The 23,993-nt window shown below is 49.4% G+C and overlaps 1 protein-coding gene across 1 annotated transcript in view; it reads right to left on the bottom strand.

The window, feature by feature from the left end:
* Window positions 1–23,547, bottom strand: part of ABCA13 (ATP binding cassette subfamily A member 13) — a 210,510-nt gene extending 186,963 nt beyond the window's left edge. The window contains 4 exon segments of the mRNA XM_040964495.1: window positions 1,601–1,609; window positions 4,107–4,230; window positions 6,533–6,626; window positions 22,139–23,547. Of these exon segments, the coding sequence (XP_040820429.1) occupies window positions 1,601–1,609; window positions 4,107–4,230; window positions 6,533–6,626; window positions 22,139–22,207 (296 nt within the window). The 5' untranslated portion in view covers window positions 22,208–23,547.
* Between the last annotated feature and the right edge of the window lie 446 nt (window positions 23,548–23,993).

Raw genomic sequence — 23,993 nt, forward strand, 5'->3', positions numbered from 1 at the left:
TGTATGTGTGTATATGTGTGTGGGTACATTTGTGCACGTGTGTGTGCATGTGAGCATGCACCTGCTCTCTGACAAGGCCACCAGGATTCAGTCGGGCCACTCCTCCCCGAAGACCAAACCCAGCCCGACAGTGCCCACCCTGCAGCCCTAGCAGCAGCGTCCTGACTGGACTGTGTGCCCACTGTCACTGCCAGCAGCACAAGCCTCGGGACCAAACCTGAGATTAAGGGATGATTGCTACGTTTTTTAACTTCAAATATCATATATGGGACTTATTTTTGTCCATAAACAAGAAAAAAAAGACATTCTAACGGCCCTGGAAATCAGTTTGTCTCTACTAGTGTCAATTTTAGTGGGATCTGAGTCAGTAAGGAACTGGGGGGTTCAAACCAAGTCAGGTGACAGGCTGCTGGACACTGAAGGAGCAGCTTTGCAGCTCAGCTTCTCTCCGGCTCCGCATATCCTCTTTCCTGGCCTCTGCAACTCTACCGTAATTTAAAAATTCAACAGCTCAAAAGAAAACCATGGGAAATGGAAGGGGACTTCTTCCCAATTAGAACTTACACAAAGTTCCACATGTTTTTAATCCCGTGTCTTTATTTTATGAAATCACAGTGGCCCACTTGTAAACGACCACGGGTGAATGACAAAGCTGTGTGACAAAAGAGTGCAACACAATACCTTCCACAGACACCATCACCTACTCTCACACGCCCTCACGGAATCAGAGCGGGCTCAGCAAACGCTTGTCAAGAAATAAAACAAATGTAATGCCTCTCAGGTCACAACCCATTCACCAATGAAGACAAAAGGTCTCGGGGACCACGGGGGTCACTGACAGCAGCAGTCACAGCAGCCGCCAGGTTCCAGCCCAGGACAGACACTGGCTCGCCACGTGAAGGCTCCCCTAGGTTCCAGCCCAGGACAGGCGCTGGCTCGCCACGTGAAGGCTCCCCTAGGTTCCAGCCCGGGACAGACACTGGCTCTCCACGTGAAGACTCCACCTAGGTCCTGCGCTTCCCCACATCTGAGTGTGAGGAGTCTGATGCACTAATAGGTATTTAGGGCCTCTGTCCCCTGGTGAAGTTACTTTGTAAAATATAAACTTTCTTCTCCCCATCCTTTACCCTCCCATGAGCAAGTTCTCCCAGCTTTGTTCCCCAGTCCCACTGAGGGAGAGCGAAGGGACAAATCAGAACATCAATTCTGTCTCCTAAAGTTGCAGGAAAAAGCAAGGAAACACAGCCAAAAGCAACCCCATCTCAGAGACGTGCTGAGTCTCAGCTCATCACCAGAAGGGAGGAGGAAGCCACCAGCCCCACCTCCGGATGTCCTTTATGTTCTCAACAAGGTGCTAGACATCACCACCCCCTGTGACCGTGACTGAGTCCCCCTTTTTTTTCTCTACCCTTTGTTCTCCTCCCTGAGATGGTGCATAAAGGACACCACTTCCAGGCCCGGCAGCATTGCCTAGTGGGTAAAGTCCTCTCTTTGCATACACTGGGATCCGAAATGGGTGCAAATGCGTATTCCAGCGGCCCCGCTTCCCATCCCGCTCCCAATTTGTGGCCTGGGAAAGCAGTCGAGGACGGCCCAAAGCCTTGGGACCCTGCACCCACTTGGGAGACCCTGAAGGGGCTCCTGGCTTCAGATTGGCACAGCACTGGTTGTTGCAGCCACTTGGGGAGTGAAACAGCAGATGAAGATTTTTCTCTCTGTCCTTTCTCCTCTCTGTATAACTGACTCTGCAATAAAGTAAATAAACTCTCAAAAAACAATGTCACTTCCACTATTCTCCTGGGTCTTTCCTCCCTTGGAGACCACTCTTGTCACTATGGTAAGAGACAGCTCACTCTCTCTTAAATAAATCTTGCTTTGCACACTGAAGTTGTGAACATGAAAATTCTTCTTTCGTGTAAGACCAGAAGACCTGGGCTCCTCGCTGCTCCTCTCTCTAACTTCTTGCTACTGCAGACCCCGGGAGCTAGAGCGAGGTTTCAAGAAACTGGGTCCCTGGTACCAGGTGGAAAGCTGTTTCGATGCAAACTCCAGTTGCAGTCATCTAGAGCAAGGGACTGCTCTCTGTCCCATGAATCACTCAGTAAAACAAAACTCCCTCTTAAAACAATTGCTAAAAATGTGTGCTTTCTTTTGTTTTGATTTGTTTTTTTAAGAATTAAAACCAGCCTGGCATTGTTGCCTAGTGGCTGAAAGTCCTCGCCCTGAACGCACTGGGATCCCATATGGGCGCCGGTTCTAATCCCGTTCTAATCCCGGCAGCCCCACTTCCCATCCAGCTCCCTGCTTGTGGCCTGGGAAAGCAGTTGAAGACAGCCCAATGCTTTGGGATCCTGCACCCACATGGGAGACCTGGAGGAGGTTTCTGGCTCCTGGCTCCAGATCGACACAGCACCAGCCGTTACGCTCACTTGGGGAGTGAATCATTGGATGGAAGATCTTTCTCCCTGTCTCTCCTCATATATATGTGTATATATATATATCTATCTATATATATATATGACTTTGTAATAAAAATAAATCAGTCTTGTGGGGGGAATCCCAGTACCTATGGAACTGTGTCTCATAATACAATGTAATCGATAATTTAAAAAATAAAGAAAATAAATAAATAAATAAGTCTTTTTAAAAGAAGAATTAAAACCTACAAAGGAACTCTGAAAGCTGGGAACTGTGGTTCAAATACTCCTGACTTCCTCAAACTTGAAACCTCCCTGGGAAACCGCAAGAAGATCAGATTATCGGAGCTGATGTCATCCAAGACGCATGTCCCCTGTAACACCATACTCCCCTCCTCATCTCCTAATCAGTGTTTCCCAAGTACTTCCATTTGTCCTTGCGCAGGAACTGGGGACTGCTGCTAACCTGAGCAGTATTTCCACAGAGAACATGACACTGGCCCCCGATTAGCTCATGGGGGCGTGCTCTTGTGGGATTATGTGTAAACACAAGCCACAGCACACCAAGCTCCCAGCTCTAACAGGATTTGGGCAGAGTGTGCACACTCCATGATCCTGAGCCCTACACTCTACTTAGACCCTAACCATGCAACCCTGACCTTGAAGACATGAAGGGACGAGAGCCCAAACCCCAAGCACCAAGAGGAATGGTCCACTGAGCAGGGAGGACTCCTCTCTGCACCCTCAAAGCAGGCTCAGGACCTACCCTCTCAGAGGGACAGTGGGCTGGGGTTGCCACGGTTCCCAGAGCACCCCCAGTGCCAGAGGGGCAGAGCTGGAGTTGCCACAGTTCAGGCTCGGCCCCTGCTTTAGCTGTGGGCACTGAGACCCCAGGGAGAGCCGCCTGCAGCCCCGGGAGCTGCCTGCTGACCTCCAAGTCAGCTTCCTGCTCTTTCCAGCAGCAGCAGCTGGCAGCAGGAAGACCCACACTGGGGTGCACGGCAGCACAGGGCCACAGCAGCAAGCAAGCAGCATGAGGCAGGACGCATGTTTGTTCTATGACCACTTGTACCAATCATTGCTTACTAGTTTTTCAACACAAATGCAGTGTTGTGGCCCAACAGGTTAATCGGCCTCAGGGAACCCCCACTTCCTGAATGCCTGGTATCGATTCCTGCTCTGCCTCTAGTCCAGCACCCTGCTAGAGCGCACCCCGAGACACGCAGAGTGGTTCACGTGCTTGTGCCGCTGCACCCACAGAGGGAGACCCAGACGGAATTCCTGGCTCCTGGAACTGACTGTTGAGAAAGTGGACAAATGAATGATGGAAGACATCCGTGTCTGTGTGTGTGTGTGTCTGTGTGTGTCTGTGTATGTGTGTGTAGCTCTGCCTTTCAAATACACAAACATTTAAATGTGAAACTGTTTTTTAAAAATCTCCCAAGGGCCCGGCACAATGGCCTCACTGCTAAAGTCCTCGCCTTGAACCCGCCAGGATCCAAAATGGGCTCACCATTGGCTGACGTCATTATTATATGAGCTTCAACTTATTAAAACTGATTCTCTGGTAACTCTAATGTTTTGATTTTTCATGATCTCTGATCTGTCACAAATCAGAGGCTGTGTGAAAAGCCTGGTGCCTCTGAAGCTCCAAGCTCCAAGGAACTGTGACACAGATGGGCTTCTCACCTGAAGCTGTGCGCCGCCGTCTCCGCGTAACTGAAGTTCCGGCACCTTGAGCCCACGTTACAAAGCAGGCCTTGGACAAACAGGAAAATGCCCCGGCTGGGCAGATCTCGGGGTTGCAAGTAACCTGGGTACAGAAGAAGGAGCGAACTGCATACCTGCCTCCGGGAAGGGAGCACCCGTGAGTTCCAACTGTAGCTCCAAGTCATTTTATTAGCCCACTATTGACAGAGATTGAAGGACTCAGTCCAAAAACAAAACTCACACCTCAAGGTGAGTGCCTCGGAGGACCCACAGCTGTCCGGCTGGCTCGCTTCCCTGTGGATGGAGCAGCTCCATGTGCCCATGAGAGTTAAGCACTCGTGACGGGCTAGCAGCACATCCTAGCCACCTTTACAGAATCAGCCTCACCAGTTTTAGACCCATGTCTAGGCCAGTGGCATGATAGAGCTTTGGAGGCCCATGCAATGATTCAATTAACTTATTCTCTCCCTTCAAGCGCCGAGGTCCCATAATGGGGCTGGTTTGTGTCCCGGCTACTCCACTTCCCATGCAGTTCCCTGTTTGCGGACTGGGAAAGCAGTCAAGGACAACCCAAAACCTTGCAACCCTGTACCCACATAGGATATCCAGAAGAAACCCTGGCTTTGAATAGGCTCAGCTCTGGCCACTGCAGCCACTTAGGGAGCGAACCAGCAGGTGGAAAATCTTTCTCTCTGTCTCTCCTCTCTGTAAATCTGCCCTTCAAATAACAATAAATAAATCTTAAAAAGGCACTTAAACATTACCCATGTATCCTCATCAATGATTACTATCACAACTTCACCATCCTCATCATCACTACCATCACCAGCACCATCATCACCATCACTGTCATCATCACCACTACCATCATCACCACCATCATCATCACCACCTTCATCACCACTACCATCATCACCACCACCACCATCATTACCACCACCATCATCACCATCACCACCACCACCATCACCATCACCGTCATCATCACCATCACCACCACCTTCATCATGTCTTCACCACCATCACCACCATCATCACCACCACCACCATCACCACCATCATCACCACCACCACCATCATCACCATCATCACCACCATCATCATCACCACCACCATCACCGTCACCGTCATCATCACCACCACCACCATCATCACCAGCACCATCATCATGTCATCATCACCACCATCATGACCACCAGGATCAACACCACCATCACCACCACCACCACCACCATCACCGTCACCGTCATCATCACCACTACCATCATCACCACCATCATCATCACCACCTTCATCACCACTACCATCATCACCACCACCACCATCATTACCACCACCATCATCACCACCATCACCATCACCGTCACCGTCATCATCACCACTACCATCATCACCACCATCATCATCACCACCTTCATCACCACTACCATCATCACCACCACCACCATCATTACCACCACCATCATCACCATCACCACCATCACCATCACCGTCACCGTCATCATCACCATCACCATCACCACCACCTTCATCATGTCTTCACCACCATCACCACCATCATCACCACCACCACCATCATCACCAGCACCATCATCATGTCACCATCACCACCATCACCATCATCACCATCATGGCCATCATCACCAGCACCACCATCATGTCATCATCACCACCATCATGGCCATCATCACCATCACCATCATGTCATCATCACCACCACCACCATCATCACCAGCATCATCATGGCCATCATCACCACCATCATGACCACCAGGATCAACACCACCATCACAGGCATCACCACCAGATCCATGTCACTGGCGAGCTTGGAAACGCACCTCCCACCATGAATCTCTTCAACTCAACCTACTTTTAGTGGCTTACATCCCACACCCAAATTGAGTCCATTTAACTAGAACAAACCTATTAGCTAGTTGGAACAAACATGTGTAAATATCTTTCCTAAAAGGAAATATCTGGTACTTACAGATACATTGCTACTGTCATAATGGAACCGTATGCATTCATTACAATTAGAATTTAGAGTTTATAAGCATAGGCAAGAGCGCTATGGTTTTTTACCTTAACAGTTTTTATTTTAGAAAGTGTTTCAAGGGGCACATTCGGCCAGCAGTTAGGACACTGGTTAGGAACCCTGTATAGCACATTGGCATGCCTGGGTTCAGTGCCCGATTCTGGTAGGTCAGTCCAGGTTCCCGCCAGTCCACAACTCAGAAAGCACAAGTTCAGCTCGAGTGATTGGGCTCCTGCCACCATGCGGCAGACCTGCACGGCGTGCCCAGCTTCAGCCTGGCCCAGTCCTGCACCCTGCAGGCACTGGGGGATTGAGTGCTCCACTCCCTGGCTCTGCCTCTCCTAAATAATCTATCCAAAGTGAAACTTACAACTGTCTCTGTGTCTGGGAGGTTCCTGGAAACGAAGTATCACCAGAATCATGAACAGGAGACACGGCCAGAAGAATTCTGCAAGGGAAAGGACCTAGGGGGACGTGGAAGGAAGAAGAGCACTTGAATCCATCACAAAGCATCCTGAAGCCCGGCCCCAGAAGGACAGCTCCTCGCCACCCCCACTGCGAGTCTCCTGGGACACTCGCTGGGGGCAGGGACCGGCAGACAAGGCCCAGCTCCCTGTCACCAGGACTGCATCTGTGGCTGTGTCATTATCTTGTCCCTCCCTCACCAGACCTAGCCTCTGTACCTTACCTTTATGTGCTTTAAAGGAAATTACATTAACATTTTAATGTATATTTCCCTCATTCCAACAAATCAACTATTTTTCCCTCAGATTTTTCCTCTTAAATCAATATTTTGCCCACTTCAGTGGCATCACCTACTTCACACTTACCTTCTTTCTATGAATATTTCCCAGTGCCACTGCATGTCTCCTGCTTATCCCCTTGCTGTTAGTTGCACAGCACTCCAAACAGGCTGTAATAAATCCAGCTCTTTCAAGGTACAATTTCCTTATATAAATGATTTTAAATTTTCTTTTTTGAGATTGGAACTTACAAAACCAAGTCAAATGTTGACACAAACAATGTTGCAAAAATTAATTTTTTAAAAGTAGTATTGCAAAACAATGGCCATACTTTGTATGACCATGACTTTCCAGTGTTAACAGAGAAGTGTCCTGACTCAGGAGTCAAACTGCCAGACAGAGCCTGCAGGGGAGGTAACAAAAGGCCCAGGCATTCAGTTCTGACTGCTCTTCCCAGCTGGTCTTTCATCAATCAGCTCCTACCACTTAAGCATTAAAAGTTGACAGCAATGAACATGGCATCTGCCTGCTGCAGCCTCCCACTTGGAACAGTCAGAACCCAAGGGCCTTCTGGTCCCTGCCGCGCCTTGGCTGCCTAACCATCGTGGCCACGTCCTGGGGACTCTTCCCCATGAGGTGCAGCGGGAGGATCTGAACGTGACCAAGTGAGGAGGGGGAAGCCTGAAACAAGGCAAAGCCGGCAAAAGAGCGTGTATCCATCCCTGATTGGAAGTCTACATGAGAAGCTGCTTCTTATTTCCAGAAGCACCGTGACGGAAGTTCTCTAAGTTCTGAAAATCAGGGTCCTACACTGTGATCACTGAGCAAACAACGGCAGGGACCGCCCTCCTGGCCAGGGGTCATCACCCATTGATAACGGCCAAGGACATTCAGAAGCCCTCAGACATGTGAGCCACAAGCGCAGGACTCACCGGAGTACCACAGGGGGTAGCTGCCGGTGAAATTCTACAATTTTGGTTCAATACAAATTTCCAAAAATAGAAATTATGCTTATGTTAAGTAAGCATTGAATATTATTAAGAATAAATAGTTTATTTCATTCACTCTTTTTAAATGATCATCTTTTAAAGATGATTATAAAAATAGAAATGGCTTATAGACCCAAGACGCACGCAGTAATTTTGATAAACACATGTATAATCAGGAAATTTGAAAAGTTCATGACAAATACAACCACTCTTTCAGGATAAATTATCTTAAATGTTTTCTTAGTTCATTCAAATAATTCATGTACATAACTAATGTTTTAGAGACAATCTCTATACCAGAACTTAGAGATGTCTCCCATTGCTTTTGCTTTTTTATTTTAATTTTATTAATATGAATGTTTTATTAATTTAATTAATAATTTATCAAATTAATATTTGCATGGTTGGGGTTGATTTGCATGGTTGATTCTAGGGTGGGAAGGGTCAAGGACCAGAGGAAAGTTTGCAAGATCATTGTTTATATATTTCATTTTTTCTTCCTCCTGTATCTGGGGGAGGGGGCGATACAAGGGGGGAGACCACACCCAACCACCCAACCGCCAGCCGATGTCATCCCGGGGTCCCCGTTGCGGAGCATTTTCTGAGGGTTCTGCTCGTGCAGTTTCAATAGTTCTGAGACGCTGTTGATATTACTGCTTCAAGCATGAGGAAATACTTCAAAGCTCAATTAGCTGACAGTCCACCTCCGAGTCTCCACTTGCCCAGAAGTTTGCTGTCAAGCTTCACTTGGGTAGTCTATCAATTTGTTTTGCTCTCCTTTCTCTGCAAACCGTTGGGTGCTGCAGGCCAGCCCAGCCCTGCCCACCACACGCTAGGCCCTCTCATATACCAGGGTCAGTTGCTGCCCAGTCAGAGCAACTTCTAATAATCCGCACTGGCCTGGCCCCCAGCTCCGGATCCTCAGCCTCCCAGGACGTGCAGCGTATTGCCCCAGATCTTACATTCTCCAGGTAGTTCTGCAGTCTGGCTCAGCAGGACTTACCTGGAGCCCAGGCATTGTCACTTGCCAGCTGCTGCTGTGGCAAAGCCCAACCTGCCTGCCTTTTGCTCGTGCCTACACCAGTGGACACAAACAGGTAGCCAGCCTGGCTCTCTCCTAACCCAGTTCACATGTAGGCCAGCAGGTGTTGCAGCCCTGTGTAGGCTGTGAACTACGGCAGCTCCTTGCCTGGGGAAGTATCCAGCCTCGAAGATTTTACTGCAGAAATGAAAAACAGACCAAAGCAGTCACGTATTGTCGCTTCCTGGGTTGCTGAAGCAGGGCATACGCAACCACAAAAATGAAAAAATATAATCAATCACCCTTGTTAAAATCTAAGCCAATAATAATTTACTCTAATCACATTCCCAGTAGTACCTAAGATTTAAAAATTTTTAATTTTTGTCAAACTGATTTATAAGAGCAATAATCATTCTTTATTGATATTCAGCATTTTGAGACGTGTATAATAATTTTTTCTGTACTAACTCACTGCTTTCCCACCAGCTGCCCATTTTTCTCTTAAATTACTTGTTTCTCATGGACTTATAAATCATTTTCTGTTTTTTAATTTAAAAATTCAGTCCTCTCAGTGCCAAATGTTACAAATACTTTCTCTCTAGTTTATTTGCATTTTTAATGTCTTAATCTCTCATGAAATCAATTTAACAATCTTTATTTACAGTATCTAGATTTTTTTTCCTACCCACAAAGACAACATAATTTAAAGAACTTTGCCAAATTAAAAGTCATTGACAACTCTGAAACTGTGAATATGTCTCCATTCAAATGGCAAGTCTCATTTTAAATGGAAATAAGGCTGTTAGAAAACAAGACTTCACATGTTTATCATTGAGAAGTTCCTCCAAGGATCTTGAGGTAAAAATGCAACTGCAGTCAAACTGTGTGTGCAGGTGTGTGCACGCATGTGTGTGTGTGCGTGCTCCAGGCTGCTGGGTTCACAAGCCAGTCACCCTCTCTTGCTTCCCCGAGTTCAGCTGAGAGACCCTGGCAAGTGAGATCTCCCCAATAAACACACAAAAGCACGTATGTAAAGGACCCCTGAGAACACTGAAATTTCCTCATAAACTTTCTATTTCCTCAAATGAGAGGGAGTAAAGAAACAAAGTTAGGGGAGAGGGAGAGGAACCCCCCACACAGACACATACAAACACACACACACACACACACACACACACACACACACACACACACACGGTTAAGAAACAGCTTTCCAGAGCAGACCAAACAAGGGCTCTGTCCAGATACACCCCCAGCCTCATCAGGGCCACAGGAGATACTCTCCCAACCCTACTGACCGTCACAGCACAGGTCTCCATAGAACTTGCACCCCCAGAGTCCCCACAGGACCTGCGCCCCCGGAGTCCGCACAGGACCTGCACCCCCAGAGTCCCCACAGGACCTGCACCCCCAGAGTCCCCACAGGACCTGCGCCCCCGGAGTCCGCACAGAACCTGCACCCCCAGAGTCCCCACAGGACCTGCACCCCCAGAGTCCCCACAGAACCTGTGCCCCCGGAGTCCGCACAGGACCTGCACCCCCAGAGTCCCCACAGGACCTGCGCCCCCGGAGTCCCCACAGAACCTGCACCCCCAGAGTCCCCACAGGACCTGCGCCCCCGGAGTCCCCACAGAACCTGCACCCCCAGAGTCCCCACAGGACCTGCACCCCCAGAGTCCCCACAGAACCTGTGCCCCCGGAGTCCACACAGGACCTGCACCCCCAGAGTCCCCACAGGACCTGCGCCCCCGGAGTCCCCACAGAACCTGCACCCCCAGAGTCCCCACAGGACCTGCGCCCCCGGAGTCTCCTCATCTGCTTCCCTGTCAGAGGGGGAGAGGCTGGCTCTGGGAAGTACCCAAGGCGTCACTTGGAACACCAGGAGCCTCGGCCAAGTTCATGGAAATACTTGTGTAGAATAAACTAGGATGGATTAAGATTTTCTGCAGCAAAATCAACCTTTTTTAATTCCAGTTTTCTTGGAGTACACGTGAATAGAAAGAATTCAAAGTTGAAGAGTAATTTCCCTGCTAGATGGGAGCAAATGTAGGAGCAAAGAATTAACGTTGTCAAGAGCACAGAGCCCAGCTGGGCCAATGCGGGCCTCCTCTCCTCCCAGCTGGGCCAACAGAGGGCCTCCTCTCCTCCCAGCTGGGCCAACAGAGGGCCTCCTCTCCTCCCAGCTGGGCTAATGGCGGCTGCTTGGGGAGTGAATCAGTGGACAGAAGATCTTCCTTTATGTGTCTCCTCACTATATATCTGACTTTGCAATAAAATAAATAAATCTTTTTAAAAAGAAAGGAAATATATTATAAAAATATATAATACACAGCCATATAGGTCCAACATATACATATAAAGCCAACATACACATTTTCATAATAAAAGAACACCATCCATCAGCCACAAACAACTTGACAATGAAATCTAGCCAAATTTAAAATAGGACAAAACCTAAACACCAGTAGCTTTGCCAACTGGGAATCACAGCGGCACTCCCGCCACAGGGAACCTCTTGTCATGCTGTCTTACAGGAGTAATAAAGTTCGAAAGATCTTGGAACAGATGAGTAACCAGCCAATGGGTGCTAAGCAGAAGCCAAGTAACCAACCAATGAGTGCTAAGTAGAAGCCAAGTAACCAGCCAATGGGTGCTAAGTAGAAGCCAAATAACCAACCAATGAGTGCTGGGCAGAAGCCAAGTAACCAGCCAATGGGTGCTAAGCAGAAGCCAAATAACCAACCAATGAGTGCTAAGCAGAAGCCAAGTAATCAACCAATGGGTGCTAGGCAGAAGCCAAGTAATCAACCAATGGGTGCTAGGCAGAAGCCAAGTAACCAGCCAATGAGTGCTGCGTAGAAGCCTCCGTGTACACACAGAACTCAGGGCATGTGCCTCCAGGGAATGGAGGGAAAGCAGGAGAGGTAACACTAAAAAGTACTAATGGGTGAGAATTTTTCCGAACACTTGATAGGCGCAAATTTGCAGATAAAAGAAGTACAACATTTACTGGGAAAGGAAGGCCTAAGACATGACACATTATGCCGAGCCAGAAAGAAGCTCTCAATAACAACCCCAGAAACAGAACTCTCAAAGTTCCAACAGCAAGACTCCACGTCAGTTAAATGTCCAACTAGAACTGTGTACCCAGAAAACATGTTCTCGCACGAATGAGGGCTAGAAAAGGTGTTAAGTGGTAAGAAATCAAGTTATCCAACAACAGAGTTTACATCAATGTAATTTCCAAATTCTATATTTTGATCTTGAACAGTGCTTTGATGAAACTCACTATTGAAAAGAAAAGAATTTTCTGGCTTTTTTTTTTAAAGGAGCTAAATGCTATTGAGACAGAAAAAAAATTAAAAACAAGGACATAGAATGATTGAAAGCAATGAAAAATATATATTTAAATGTTAAACAAATTAGCTATGTTGATACAAAACGAGATTTTTTAAGACAAAGGACATTATTACATACAAGATTATCACGTACTGGCCACATTAATACACTGCACAGACTCAATGAAATAGCTTCAATTGATGTCAATATAACTACAGGACAATAATTCCAAATTTAGCATCTAATATCTCTCAAAATAATTCTCTGCATTTTATAAATGCATTTTAAATAAAATAAAATTTGTGCTATAAACAAGATATAAAGCATGTAGGGAGAAAAAGGATATGTGCAATCATTGCATGAAGAAAATTATGAAACTTTAACAGGAACCAAAGAGAAATCAAATGATCAGATAACACTGTTAGTGCAAACAAAATTCAATATAATAAAGTTTTTCATTCTATACAAAGGAATCTATAAGTTCAACATAATTCTAGTGGAATAGTTACAAGATTTTGCTTGTTCTAATTTGGTTTTGCTGTGGTTCCGCACTAAATAAGCCTATTCCAGCATGTGCTTGGGAGGACAAAGTTCAAAGACTCCATGAGCTTGTCTCCCCATACCTCTCAGTAAAATGAGAAAGATTAAAAGTCGTGCTATGGTTTACATGTTCTGTCCCTCAAGCGCTCCTGTGTTGGTGCAGCAAGAGGCGAAGTCTAGTAGGAGGTGGGGGGGGGGGGACCGCCCCAGGAAGGGATTGCAGTAGTCCTGCCAAACCCCAACCCCCCCGCCCCAGTGCCCAGGAGAGCACTGCTGGACTCAAGCAAGCCTGAGCCCTGCACCACTCCCTGCTTCCTGCGCTCAGGGACACCCTCCACCAGGCTGGGACACAGGAGGCCCTCCCCGGAGCCCAGCCGTGTCGGTGCCTGGCCCTCAAAGCTGCCACTCTGCATGTTCCATCACGGTAACAGAAATGGGGGTAGTGTTGGGGGAAGGGGAGATTGGCGGGATGCTTACCGCCATCAGATACAGAACTTACAGTGAGAAAACTTTTTAAAATGCATACAATAAAGCACAGGATATCCTCTATCATGTTTTATCTCAAACAGGTACAAAAACTATACTCTTTGTTATACATTCAAATTTCTGTTCTTCAGAAAAGTAGAAAGACCCATCACAGAGTGTTTCAGTGAACACAGTTGGCAGAGTGGAATTCAGAACATACATGAGTCCAAACACTACACATTGCTGAGAGCAGACAATGCCACAGGACAGAAGAGACACAAGCAGAACACACATCAGGTGTCAATGAGGGGAGGTGCCGCTCGGCTTCAGAAGCGCTCCTCAAGATACAAACTGAACCCTACTGGGTGACGCAGCATCCACTTTGGGCAAAAGCAAAAGTCTGACAACACCAAGTGCTGGGGAAAAGCCCAGGAGAGCAGTCGGATGACCCAGAGTCAGCACACTCCAGGCGAGCCGATGCATGACGCACTGACTTACATCAGCTGGCAGGTTGAGCCATGTCGATGTTCCTACACTGACTGGCTTGAAGCTATAGAAACCCATGGCTCAGCACAAAGATACTGCACATTTGAGTTAAGATCAAGAATGTTGATAACAGCATTATTTGTGAGTGACAACAATGCAAGGGGCAGCACAGTGGCACAGGCTAAGCTGCCACTTGGGAGGCTGCCGTCTGATACGTGCTTCCAGCCCAGCTCTCGTTGCTCCTACAAACGCAGCAGCCAGCGGCCCTCGTGCCTGGGGCCCCATCACCCACAGGGAAGACCCAGGTGGAGCACCTGCTCCTGGTTTCAGACCCACACAGACACGGCCATTGTAGCTATTTGTCTTACTATCGGCCTAAGTAAACACATTTTTAACGTTTCTGAAAGTCATGAAGAGCCGATCAACAGAATAGAACACTGGATTACGGTGTGCTAGAGCAGTGAGAACAGGGTAAGCGCTCGCTCATTGGGAAGTGTGACTCCTAGCAGGCATGGTGACGGGTCTGGGGGAGAGTGGACACAACGTGACCCTGCGTGCCGACTCAAAGTCCGCGATCGGAAATGCTCCACAATCTGGAGCGCTTAAGTGGTGACATGAATCCTTACCCCACGCCGTGACACTGTCATGCTTACATTTATGGAAAACATCCTATGAGGCTACCCTCGGGCTAAGTGTTAACGTAATTATGAAATGGAATTTTCTGTTCCTCCTTGGGTCCCACCCAAAGCTACCTTGTTGCGGACCTGCACATGTGCCAAAACCTGGAGAAACACAGAATCGGAGGGTCCTGGGCCCCCGTTCCAGAGGGCATCCTGCTCTGGGGGAGGTCCGAGGCCCTGGGCGAGGTCCTGCGGGCATGAAGAGCCATGCCGTACAAAGGCCTGGGCCACTCACAGCTCTTACTGTTCCAGCGTGGCCACCGGACAACAGCCAGGGACAGGCAATACTGTGCCAGCTCCACACCTGGACAACCAGGAGGGTGGTGTCTTTGCCCCACCTCCTTGAGCCGCTTTGTCAGACTGCACAATAGACAAGGAATTTCCCACCCTCCAAACTGAGTCTCTAATGCCTCCAAGCGGCCTGTGCCACATGTGGCTCCGGTTACCACTGAAAACCGCAAAGATGAAAACGCTTCGCTGCAGAAAATAGTCACAAATGAAGTGAGAAGGAGGGAGGCGTTAGTCTCAAGCCCACATTGGCTGAGAGAAGACTAAAGCTCCTGCTAGGTTTGGAATATCAAGGAAGCTGAAGCAAAGCGTATAATTAGTTGGCTGCCTTCATCCTTGGAGACAAAAGGCCACCGTTAGCAAACAAATCGCGCTGCGGCCTGGGCACTGGGGCCTCTGGGGGTCACAGCGGGGCAAGGGGCCTTTCCCAGGAGGCTTTGCCATCCGTTGAGTAGTGCAAGGGAAGGCAGTGCAGCGTTCACACAATACGTTCAAACAAAGGCGGAACCAAGCTAGGGGAGCGTCAGGTACCCACAGGCCCAGAGCTGCGTGGTCTCCCACCCTTAGAAGCCGAGGCTCCGCAGGGCTGCCCACCATGGTCCACACGGCCTCCTCCGGGCATTCCTCTGCACTGACACGCTGGATACAGACAAACAGAAATGGTCAGAATCTTGTTTTCCTCCCCTTTTTTTTAAGTCTTGGTTGGTTTTCAGCTGTTTAAAAGCAATGCTTTTCTTTCAACACTCATTTATTAGATATTTATTTAGCTCTCATCCTGCCAAAAATTGAGCCAGAGATTTGGGCATTAGAAAAACACGCAAGGAATAACTTCCCTTCTCAAGGACTCAAAGGAGGTGAGCCAGTAGTTAAGAACTCTGAAAGGAGAGGCAGAAGACGCAGCTTTTCTGAAGTTAGGAAAGCAACATGTGCAAAGTAGCAAACGTGCACACTCACACACAGACCCTCATTGCACGGATTTTTCAGAAGGAATCCCGTGGGAAACCATGGAAGATGTGTACAGAATTACTTCACAGACACAGTATACACCATTAGGGAGTTTATGCAGCATATTCAATCAGCTTTGGAAGAGATTCGAATGGACTTAGACATATATTCACATACTTATCGACTTTAAAAATCGCTGTTTGGGTCAGAGTTGACACAGGAGATCGGGCCAGCAGGTGCAGGGGTGCCGCTGCTGAAGGGCGACCGGCCTTGAGTGTGTGTCCGGAGTACCACATGCTCCCTCCACGGGGCTCTGTGTCCTCCACGATGACCAAGGGCAGGCGCGAGGGAAGAGGCTGGGGAAGAGGCTGGGAGCACCGCGAGGGAAGAGGCTGGGAGCACCACGAGGGAAGAGGCTGGGGCAGAGGCTGGGAGCACCGCGGTTCAGCATGGGTCTCAGTTGCCATTAGCAAGTAAATAAATACATTGCTAAAGTAAACGGAAATCTGAAAGATTCAAATCCTGCAAAATATTAGAATATATTCAAGCACAAATGCTTCAAATGTGAAATCAGAGCAAAAACAGAGTGCAGATCAAGGAATTCTCGTGGGAAGTCCAGAATTGGCCTCTTCTATACAGGAAGTGGTCTTTGTAGCCCCAGGAGGACAAACACAATCCAACTACAGCAGTTAGCACTCAAAATTTGAATTGCAGATGTAACTCAATAATTATAAACCATACTTGTAAAACATACTTCAGGTGAAAGTTCAAAATGGGGCAAATTTAACTCTTAAAATACTAGAAGAGTGTTCAACAAACCTTAAGTTGAATGAAGGATAATTATCAAGCTTTTATTATAAAAGACATATTCCAAAGAAGGTGAGATCATAAGATGTGTAAGTTAAATCTGAGTGGCAAAAATAAGAAAAACCTTGAAGAGGACACATGTCTAGAGAAGCAGCTGCGGCCACCAGGTCCTCAGTACACAAGTGGAAAAGAAACGGGTGGAACACACAAGCCGATCTCCGTCTCTGACTCCAAGAGAAGACGGGCTGTTAGCTGAGCGGCTGGGATGCCCACGTCACCCGCCATGGGGTACCTGATCCAGCCCAGCTCCCCGCTCCAACTACCTTGGGAACAGCAAGGTGACCACTCAGACACACGGGTCCCAGCCACCCAAGTACAAGATCTACATCAAATTCCTGGGTTCCATCTTTACCCTGGCCCAGTCCCAACTGTCGTAGGCAGGCAGTGAGTGAACCAATGGGGGCAAAATCCTAGAAACAACCTCCCCACCTCTTACCCCAACCAAAATGGTAAAACCAAGGCCTGATCCCTGCATGGAACTCCACACTGAGGTGCAGAATTCCAGCCCGTGCCAGGGACCCTCTCTGAGGCTGCCTTTGTTAACGTCCCCGTAGCTCCTGACAGTAAAGGCTGTGGAGACCACGAAACCCCACACCCCTCAACAATCCTTATTGTCTGGAAGCACTTTGTCTCTTCCTGCCCTCTCTGGTCCTCACCAAACACATTCAGGCAGTCCTGTTCAGTGCTGTCCCCTAGAGGGAGGGTCCTGCAGACCCTACGCACCCATGGGGCAGAACTGTCTAAGCCAGCAACAGGAATGAGATGTTCTGTCTTGCAGGGGTGTGGGAGGCCAAGACAGGCAAGCCTCGTGATCTGAAGTTCACCATCAGCAGGCTCAGAGGACAGGCGGCAGGTGAGGGGAGCATTCAAGCGAGCAGGTGTAAGCCCAGTGGCATTGCACAGGACAGCTGCAGTGGGCCAACGCCAGGACCCTGGCGTCCCTGGGAGAAGGGGAGACAACGCGAGCAGGTGCAGAGTTGAGCAAGTGAGGGTACAGACCAGTGCCAAGCCCAGAGCTGACTTCAGACAGTCTCCTTGGAAACAACCCTCCGAGGCCCCAGCTAACACAGGTGCCCGTCATTGTAGCCTGTCCCCACGTCATCTCCCAGTCACAGGCCTCAAGGATGCCTCTGGTCTCTCCAGTTATTACAAGTATGTGTGTTTAAATTTAAAATAAGAAATCAGTCATTGAAAAACTCAGGCCTTTCTGAGCCAAAGCAGTCACTGCGAGGGACTTCACGGGCTTTCCCACAGACCCACGCTTGCGAGGAGGAAGTGAAGGCTCTTGGGAAAAGAGGCCTCTGGGTTCTCACACAAGCACGCAGACCCATCGTCCTACATGCAATCTCCCAGTCGTGAACTTTGGACCATCTTGTCATTCTCTCCCCCAGACCCCGGGCAGCACGAGCCCTTCTCTTCCCCTGACACTCAGCCTGGAAACAGGAGTCAGATGCCTTGCTTTGAGTCCTAGCTGGTATCCAGGTCAGCTAGCTCCGACACTCGCCCTGACCAGGACATGCCACACAGCGGGCACATGCCATACAGCGGGCACATGCCATGCCCAGCACCCACCAGGACACAAGCAGCTCCCTACTGCCCACCCAAGCTGCTTCTGTGTCTGATGGTCCTTTTAGTACTGGTGCTTAAAGACAAAAGTGGCAGGAGAATGGAGGGTTCAAAACAAATCAGTGCACTGGTGCTAAGATTTCAAATGGACAAAGAAAATCCAGGAGGCGCCGGCAGCCCTGAGCTCCAAATGCACGAAAGGGAGGTGCTTTTCAATCATCACATGTTTCTGTACACTCTCCTGTGCTCTCCTCTATGTAAACTGAGGCAGCCCTGACCCAAAGGGACCTCAAAGAGCCCAGGCAGTTCCCTCAGGTCTTGTCATTTCTGTCAGCCTCCCCTCTCCCCAGTCCAGTCCTGCAAATGGACCAGGGTTTTAGAACGATGGTGTCCAGATAGCCAACCGTGCTTTAATCCCCAGCAGCAGCCAAGTGTGAAGGTCTATGTCAGCCTCCCTGAGTGGCAGGAGGTTAGCATTGTCCCCTGGGGATGAGATGGGACGAGGGGACGGGCACATGAAATGGACTGGACGCAGTGGTGTCCCCTATGGGGGACACTGCTCCAGGAGCTTCAGGTGGGGCTGGGGGAGCTGCGACATTTGCAGTGCACAGCTAGGGCTCTGCTCTGGTCAGGAGTAACGAGCAGATCCAGACACCCCCACAAGAGCTCAGCATTCAGATTCTCTTCTTCCGACTGCTGCGGGTGGCAGTATTCAACATCAGAAGCAGCCAACTAGAAGGAAATAGACGATTTTACACGAGAAGTCTGTCTCCCCGTCCCGGGACCCTGGGCCACAGCTGCTCAGGAACCACCCCTGGGGACACTCTGGAGGGCACACAGTCACCCTCTCCGTCCCAAGGGCCCTGCATCTTGGCCAGGACACCAGCTCATGTTCCACGGCTCACTCCTCAGGGGCGGAGCTGGGGAGACTGTGCCTGCCTGACACCCACACGTTAGAGAGCATCCTGTGGGACCAACAGACACATCAGCACACGATGAAGCTGTGAGACAGGAAGACCACACAGCTTTTAAATGCTGGGCTTCGGGCCCCAGCACAGTAGCCCAGTGGCTAAAATCCTCACCTTGTATGCATGCCAGGATCCCATATGGGTGACAGTTTGAGTCCCGGCTTCTCCACTTCCCATCCAGCTCCCTGCTTGTGGCCTGGGAAAGCAGTTGAGGACGGCCCAAAGCCTTGGGACCCTGCACCCGTGTAGGAGACTGGAAAAGACTTCTGGCTCCTAGCTTTGGATCAGCTCAACTCTGGCCATTGCAGCCTCTTGGCAAGCGAAGCAACAGAAGGAAGATCTTTGTCTCTCCTTTCTGTAAATCTGCCTTTCCAATAACAATAAATAACTCTTTTTTAAAAAATGCTGGGCAACAATGTTAAACAAAAAGAAAGTCACTATAATTTTAATTACATGAAAATTGCATTATATATGCCTAATGACTAAAGAGCGTAAACATGAATTAGAATAAAATTTTAGATGGTTTTTAAGGTTTTTTTCCTATTGTTATAGTGGTGCTTATATAAATAAAATCAAGAGGAAGAAAATAAATGACATTGACGTAGTTACAACAATATTGTTCTACTTAAAATTCTATTCTTGGGAAAAATTAGCTTAACAATGTCCATACCCTAATGTGAAAATACGCATGATGGCTACCATTCATCCATTGTGTTTTATTTTCTTGTTTGAAATTTCTGTAATAAAGCATTTTTAAAAGAGCTATAATCATGCAATAAAATGAAGGGTTTTTTGAAAAACAGACAAGCTTCTTTCATTTTACAAATGGTGCCTGACCCCGTACAGAAGCATCATTGGAAGCTGTTTATTCACTCATCCCACAGTTTATGCCAGCAGCCCACTCCCAAAACGTGAGGATGAAGGGCTTATGAGTGGTCACTGGGAGAGGGAAGGTATGAGAAGGCCCACCCAAAGGGGCCTGGCTCAACATGTCCAAAGCAACACCACCAAGAGGTGTAAACACACCCACTTGTCTCCCCCAGCCTTGGCCAGCTGGCCCCCCATCTCCCTCATCTCCCTCCCCCAGACACCCAATGCACCCATCCCTGTCACCATGGCCCACACAAAGCTCCAGCTCACACACCAGCAGCGTTGCAAATGTATTACTCATATTGACCACTCCGTCCTTTCCCTGCAAAGTGCAAACCAGCTAAGAGATGTCCCTGTTGTTGTAAATCAGTGATGGGCTGGGCCTTGAATGCAGCCATGGGGTGGGAGGGAGGAAGCTTCAAATGCTGCTTCCAGGAACCACTGGTGCTGTTTCTACCACGTTTCCCCTGTAAGCAAAGCTGCCACAAGAACCATGGTCAAAGCTGGGGCACCTGCAGGACGCACCCCAAGCAGTCACACTTGCCAGCCTTCCTCCAGCTCTAACTAGCACCCTCTGTGGGCAGGCGCCTTTCTCTTGTGCTCCCTACAGAGAGGGAATAAATCCATACTTGGTCCTCTCCTTTCCTAGCGTGTCAACAGAGGATGCTTGAACACCTACTGTGGGCCAGGCACTGTGTCCAGGACCTCAGCACTGAGGCAGGACCTGGGCCGATTCACAGAGAAGGAGATCCGGGCTGCGACAGAGGGGAACACGGCGAAGGAGGTGGGACACAAGCACCGTGCCCTAGCAGAAGGGGTCAAGCGTTTCTCACGAGATCCACCTTAGCAGCAGCAGCTGTGCGCACGTCCCAGCGGCTCAGAAGCCCTCACACCGCCCTCACCGAAATCTCCTGTGATTTACCTAAGCCAACACCCAGGAAGCCAAAGAGGCGCCCAGCATGCCAGCTTCCGCCCGAGACGCTCCTGAGCACGGGCAGCCGGACCCAGCCTTCCAAACCCCCATGTGCCACACCCAGTGCTCACGGGCGCAGAGCCCTCCAGAACCACACCACACTTGTTTCTTCCTGATCTTGGAAGTTTTTCTACACATTTTTCAACTAAAATTATTCCAATCCTGAGAATTAGATGAAAAAACCGACATCTCTTTTAACATTTACTTTGCTTTGGGACAGAGCAATGTAGCAAGATAAAATTCATCATCAAATATGGAACTTTTTCCAATCAGAAGAATTTCTCAGCAGAAAGAGGGAAAAAAAGAATCTTGTTGGTGTGCTCCTTAAACTCAGATATCAGAGGGACTGGTGCCACGGTGGCGTAAGCTAAGCCTGGTCTACAGTGCCAGCATCCCGTACGGGCACACGTCCCGGCGGCTCCACTTCCCATCCACTTCCCTGCCTGTGGCCTGGGAAAGCAGCAGAGGATGGCCCCAGGCCCTGGGACCCTGCATCCTCCATGGAGACCCAGAAGAAGCTCCTGGCTCCTGGCTTCAGGCCAGCCAGCCTCTTAGTCTTTTGGGAAGTGAGCCGCCTATATGAAAATCTTGCTGTGTCTCCTCTGCCTTTCAAATAAATAAATCCTTTTTTAAAATAACAGGTTACTGCAGATCCACTTCTGTGGACAATGGCACTCCGAGGCATTTCAGGTTACCTGGCAGCATCAGGAACGAAGCACCTGACTTCTATGTCACCAACATGTATTTCTGCAGCCTGATTAAGTACGCAGGCAAAGTTTGCTTTGAGCAGTTCCAGTGTGCTTAGGAAAGCCCTGCTGATGTAGGTTGAATATAGTTCTAAAAACTGAGTTGCACTGAAGATCTGACAGTAAGGACTCAGTGGGCAGGTCCTGGGCAGCCGCGTAGCCACCGAGTAGCCTCACACTGCCGCGTGCCGGATTCTGTTCATGAACTAAACACACTTGATGTCTGGCCCCTCCAGCCAGAGCACGCAGGGTTTCTGTGACAAATGCCCACAACACCAGCTACAGTTCAGATTCCACTGGTTCTTTAAGAAGATTTTGTAAAGCAGCCCACTTCTTACAAACTTTGATTTTGCTCCAATCACTACAGTCCAGCTGCTTTGGCCCTCAGGGTTCTGATATAGAAATAATGCAAGCTCCCCACAACCCCGGCAGCGTCAGCGGTTCCCCTGTCAGAACCCCAGCTCCCTGGAAACCCCAGACAAGCACTCACTGGATGCCGCAGTCTGCAGAGCCAGTTCTTCCAGAGCAGGGCTTGGAACTGGCGCCCAGCAGGCCCCATGCCCACTGCTCCCAGCTCTTGGCCAGGAAGGCAGCCTGCAAGAAGGATGCTTATACCTGCCAGGCACAAAGGCGTAGTGCCTATCAACTCCAGCAACAGCGAATGATGCAAGAGAGAGGTGACTGAAAGGGACAGGCATCAGATGTCCCTCTGGCTATGAGGCTCAGTCCTCCCGCTGGCCCTGCTGTGTTGAGCCGGCTGGACTTACGGGAGGCTGCCCTTGGGCCCTTGCTGGCCATGTGTACCAGCTGCCCAGCCTTGCCCAGAGCCCGACAGCTGATGGCCACAATGGGGAGTGAGGCCCACTTTCACCACGCTGCTCCACTCTTCCCTTGAATTCATGGGCTGGAGAGGGTCCCCACGCTGCTCCATTCTCCCTGAGTCCACGGGCTGGAGCAGGTCCCCACGCTGCTCCATTCTCCCTGAGTCCACGGGCTGGAGCGGGTCCCCACGCTGCTCCATTCTCCCTGAGTCCACGGGCTGGAGCGGGTCCCCACGCTGCTCCATTCTCCCTGAGTCCATGGGTTGGAGCAGGTCCCCACGCTGCTCCATTCTCCCTGAGTCCACGGGTTGGAGCAGGTCCCCATGCTGCTCCATTCTCCCTGAGTCCACGGGCTGGAGTGAGTCCTCACACTGTGTACAGGACGTTTCCATGTGGCAGACAGGGAAGGAGTCTCCGGGAGGCGGGGAGATGGTGTCTCAAGGGCCCCTCTGCTGCTGCACCCCCACTTCAACTCCTCTCTCACCACTTCCCCTACAAGGGCTAGAAACTGTTTCAGACAGTAGACCAAGCACAGAGAGGGCTCTCTGGAAGGAGACCAGGGCAGGCCTGGCAGAATTCAGCCCGTGGCCTGTGGCTGCCTCTGGCCTGGCGGGATTCCCGCACAGCTAAGCTCCTTCTACTGCAGTGTCAAGGCGCATAGCTGCCGCATGGCCCAGGTGCCCGTGGGCTCCTGTTACCCCCAGCTGAGGTCAGGAGGACCCCAGACGACCCAGCCTCATGGTCTTCAACCTCATAAGTAGTTGTCACAGCTGAGAATGTTCTACAACCGTGTTTGCAACAGAACACAGGCTTTTCCTGAAGAACTGGCTCAACTGTCCTGTAAACCTACATTTCAAGAGAATGTTGATTTGATTTGACTTGATCTGATTGATTTGATTGCCATCTCATGGGCAGCGCTGGAGTGGAGGCCTTTTAACGGCAGGCAAGGCCCAGAGAACGAGCATGGCTTTGGCTGTTCCCAATCTAGCACCTTCTCTTCCCCATGGCTGCTCTTTGCAAATACACTCAGTACACTGTTCATCACAAGTAATTACATGATCTTTCAATTATGGAAATGTTTATATATTTTATTTGAAAGGCAGAGGAACAGAAAGACAGAGAGATCTTCCATCTCTGGTTCATTCCTCAAATATCCATGGCAGCCAAATCCGAGCTAGATCAAAGCCAGGAGTCCAGAACCCCACCTCCACCTCCCGTGTGGGCAGCACGGGCCCAAGAGCTAGATCACAGCCAGGAGTCCAGAACCCCACCTCCACCTCCCGTGTGGGCAGCACGGGCCCAAGCACTGGACCCCCTCTTGCTGCCTCCTAGAACGTATGGGCAGGAAGCCGGAACCAGAACTCAGGTGTGGAATGCGACCCACCATGCAACAGTGCCTGCTTTGGCAAAAGTTAAAAATATACAAAAACGGAAAGAACAGACCAAACGAAGCCCACTCGCGTTACAGAGGCCCATCTTCCATACGCAGCCTATCCAGCCTATCCAGACAGCAACCAGCTCAAA

The sequence above is a fragment of the Ochotona curzoniae genome, unplaced genomic scaffold, assembly GCF_017591425.1.
Source record: "Ochotona curzoniae isolate NIBS_2020 unplaced genomic scaffold, NIBS_Ocur_1.0 scaffold_3835, whole genome shotgun sequence".
In the NCBI taxonomy this organism is placed as follows: Eukaryota; Metazoa; Chordata; class Mammalia; order Lagomorpha; family Ochotonidae; genus Ochotona; species Ochotona curzoniae.